Source organism: Humulus lupulus, chromosome 8 (genome assembly GCF_963169125.1).
Source record: "Humulus lupulus chromosome 8, drHumLupu1.1, whole genome shotgun sequence".
NCBI lineage: Eukaryota > Viridiplantae > Streptophyta > Magnoliopsida > Rosales > Cannabaceae > Humulus > Humulus lupulus.
This window is the reverse complement of record NC_084800.1, coordinates 175841242-175844995: the sequence shown is the minus strand read 5'-3', so window position 1 is coordinate 175844995 and position 3754 is coordinate 175841242. Positions and strand designations below refer to the sequence as shown.

The 3754-nt window shown below is 33.3% G+C and overlaps 1 protein-coding gene across 1 annotated transcript; it reads right to left on the bottom strand.

Moving 5' to 3' along the window:
* Nucleotides 1-3055: 3055 nt before the first annotated feature.
* On the bottom strand, nt 3056-3496 carry LOC133796278 (uncharacterized). Its single transcript, XM_062233752.1, has one exon. It carries the CDS (start codon nt 3494-3496, stop codon nt 3056-3058), a length of 441 nt encoding a protein of 146 aa, XP_062089736.1.
* Between the last annotated feature and the right edge of the window lie 258 nt (nt 3497-3754).

Genomic DNA, 3754 nt, shown 5'->3' with positions numbered 1-3754 from the left:
CAAGACACTTCTTGCAAAGTCTTTTATGGATCATGTATGCAATATAGGATTGAGAGAGATGCCTCGCTTCCTTTAAGGACAAGTGGGATATTGTTAGGGTTTATGCCCTAAAAGCATGTATAAATACATATATTGATTTAAATAAATGTGCAATTTTATTATATGTGAATTTTATATTTATTGTTTGAATAATTTATATAAATTTCAAAAAAAAAATCATATTCATTTATGAGAATATGATACTGTATTTGTACAAGAGAATTCAAATAAAATATAATGAATAAAATAGTCAGTGCCCGCCCTGATTTTCCCACGGGCTGATTAGCGAGCTAAGATACGACCTAATCATGGTTACCAGGCAGACATCCCCAGGACTGGAGCTGCCATCGTAAGGTCCTACCTCTTTAGCTCGGGGTAACCTAAGGGTTCGCCAAGATTGCCTAAGGATCGAGTCTGGACTCGGAAGGCCGCAGGTCGAGTGAAGATCCAGCTCGTGATACGAGCTGGAGTTGGAGGCTGTGACCCCTTATAAAGTCAACCACGCAAGGTAAACGTGCATATATCAGACATCACGTGTTGGATATATCCCTGACTTCTCGGACACGTAGCAGGAACGTGCGTATTCAGACTCCCACGACTGGTTTGGGCCGTGCAGCCCAATATCCCCTTACCTATTGATTTTACCACACTTATGTGTCAGGTTTAGGAATTAATCATGAATGTCACAGAATCGACATGATAGGTAAGAAGGTCACGGGATGACCTTCTCACCAACTCCCAGGTGCCTTCTCCTATAAATATGGAGACCTTGGGAGTTAATGGGGGTTGGATTCTCGATTGTAAGAAATACCCTGTAATCAAATACCCAGTATATAGCAATAATACTGACTAGTGGAGTAGAAGGATTTTAACCTTTGAACCACTTAAAAAACATACTTTGAGTCACCATTTCACTTCCTAAGATCATATATCTGTTTCGGTTCAACCTAAGCACTAATCCCTTTCTCTTCTTTTCTTAATTACCTGTTGGCGAAGAACCGCGTCAACAGTCAGCAACATATTAAAGTAAGGAATCTTTAATGAATGGCTGCTAGTACAGTTTACTAAGCATATGGGATGCAAGTAATCTAGATTCAGATTACTAATGCGGATAGACATCTTGGTCGGTGTGATGTATATAATAGGAATTATATATGACAGAATCGATATAAATTAACTATCTTTATAAATTTACCGTTTGCCATAAAAATTTAATTCATATCATAATAGATGAGCAATTGTAGATCAGTCTAAATTCTGAGTAATCATGAACCCCTGTTTATGTTTATTGGGTCTTTTGAATTATTCGTTCAGGTCTCTTGACATGAATGGCTGAGAACATGATTTTACAACAATGGAATCCATGCTTTCCTAACAGATTGAATATTTGTCCCCTTAAGGGTTAATGCTGGAACTTGATAGTTATTTAGCTCAAATCTATAATTTGATCATAGAATAATTATTCACTAGTGAATTAATGGTATTGAAGGAACAAGAGGTAATTAGAAGGGTAAAATGGTAACTTTGACCAACTCTAATTATCAAACCAATAAATGGAGGACACAACTACATTTATTGATTATATCAATGGACTCCTAGAGAAAACTCTTTAAATATAATTATATAAATACTTAGAGTGCAATTCCATATTTCTAATGGGGTAATTATTGAATTAATAAATAAGATTATTAAATTAAAGATTTTAATTAATAATCTGATTTATTGGAGCTTTGTATTATAAGTCCATGGTCCTTGGGTTGCCTCTGTCCTACATTGTCAAGGGTAAGGATGTTACAAGGAAGAATAATAGAGAAAATGACTAAATTACAAAATAATTAATTTTCCAATGCAAGGAAATTATTATGTGATAATTATGGGCAATTGATTAATTGTGAATTAATTAATTATTTGATTAATTAGTTTGTATTTGAAAAACTTTATATTATTTAAAATAAATATTAATCATGTTTTGATTAATATTTGAGAGAGTTTAATTATTATCATATTATATGATAATTATTTAAAATTGATAATTTTTTTTTAAGATAAGGTTAATTTTGAATTAACTTATATTTATTTTTGGAATAAATATGTTATCTTAAAATTAATTAAACAAACAATTGAGAAAATCAAGCATAGAATAATATGTGGCACACGCCACTCACTGTGCCAGACAGTGATTAGCGCCACACACTGTGTCACATCCCTAGGATTTGAATTTTGAATTTCAAATTAATTTGTATATTTAGTTATTTAATTATGATTTTGTAAATATGATTTAAAATTAAATAATTAATTGGTTATAACTGATCAGATTTAATTTAATTAAATAAAGAATATTAAAATAATTTTAATTATCTTTATAAACCTAAAAAGAAGGGATTCTTTTCTAAGTCAGTTGTTTCTAGGTTATCAAACTCTCTCAAAGAAAAGAAACAATGGAATTTCTATACCTAAAATTATAGAAGTTTTCATACCCTTTTTTCTTCTCCAACCCATCTAGATCCCATGTGTTGAGTACATCTAGAGAGCCTAAAAATTAATTTGTGAATCTTACGTGCCCAACACGTCCTTGTGTGTTAGAGGAACGACTTGGAAGGCTAAGGTGTAAGCTTTCATGAGGATAGGAAGATCTTTGATTTTCAAAAATAAACTCAAGGACACTTGATAGGCTACGAGAGGTAATCTATAAAACCTTGTATGTGTTTAATTTAATATATGTATATATGTATGATCCTGGCTGGTATTAATAATTTTGAAAACCCCTCCCCTACCTTCCGTTGCGTATTTTGATATTTTTTTCTATTTTAGTACCAAAAAATTCGAGATCTCTCGGTAAAGACTTAAAACATGAGTGAACAAGCAGTTCTTTCCTTGGCATCTTCTTATCACACACTTTCTTAGCCTTCTCCTTGTAAACATTGGAATGAGCCATAACAGTTGGTAAATACTTTTTGATCAAATTTTCTCGCTGCCAGGTTGCAAATGATCTACACACATATCGTCTTTTTGATCTTCACTCACTAAAGGGTAAAGTGATTAGTGTGTCAACCCTCTTGCAAGTATTCACAGCTACTAGCCAATTCTCACTATTGTAAATATCAAATTGAACATCTTCTTCATTAACTTGCAAGGTTGCATGACCTGCTTGTACATCAATAAGTGCTCCACCAGTTGCTAAGAAAAGGCAACTAAGAATCAATGGAATCTCATGGTCCTCCTCCATATCCAATATCAAAAAATCAGTAGGAAATAAAAACTTATCCACCTTGACTAAGAGATCCTCTATTACTCCAGGTAGATGTACGAAAGAGCGATCAACAAGTTGAAAAGTAAGGGTTGTAGGATTCACCTTCCCAAGACCCAACTTCTTGAAAATAGATAGTGTTACGCATTGAATAGTTAGGACAGTTATACAGTTTGTTAAAAATAGTGCGTAACTCGTTAAGTGAGTCATTTGAACTTAAAAGTATAATTAAGGTTAAACGATATGTTAAAAGTTGTGGTCAAAAAGTTGAACTTTTCATCAAATGGTTTGAATAGTTACAAGGGATCCCAAAAGTTTCTAATAAAGTACCAGTTTATCAAAATTACAAACTTAGCCGACCTAAGCGAAAAATTTTCAATTAATGACTCCTGTTCCTCAAAATATCTCGACCGTGGCGGCCGAGCAAGCTGAGTATGTACACAGCGCCCCTACAGCTCTCCAATTCTT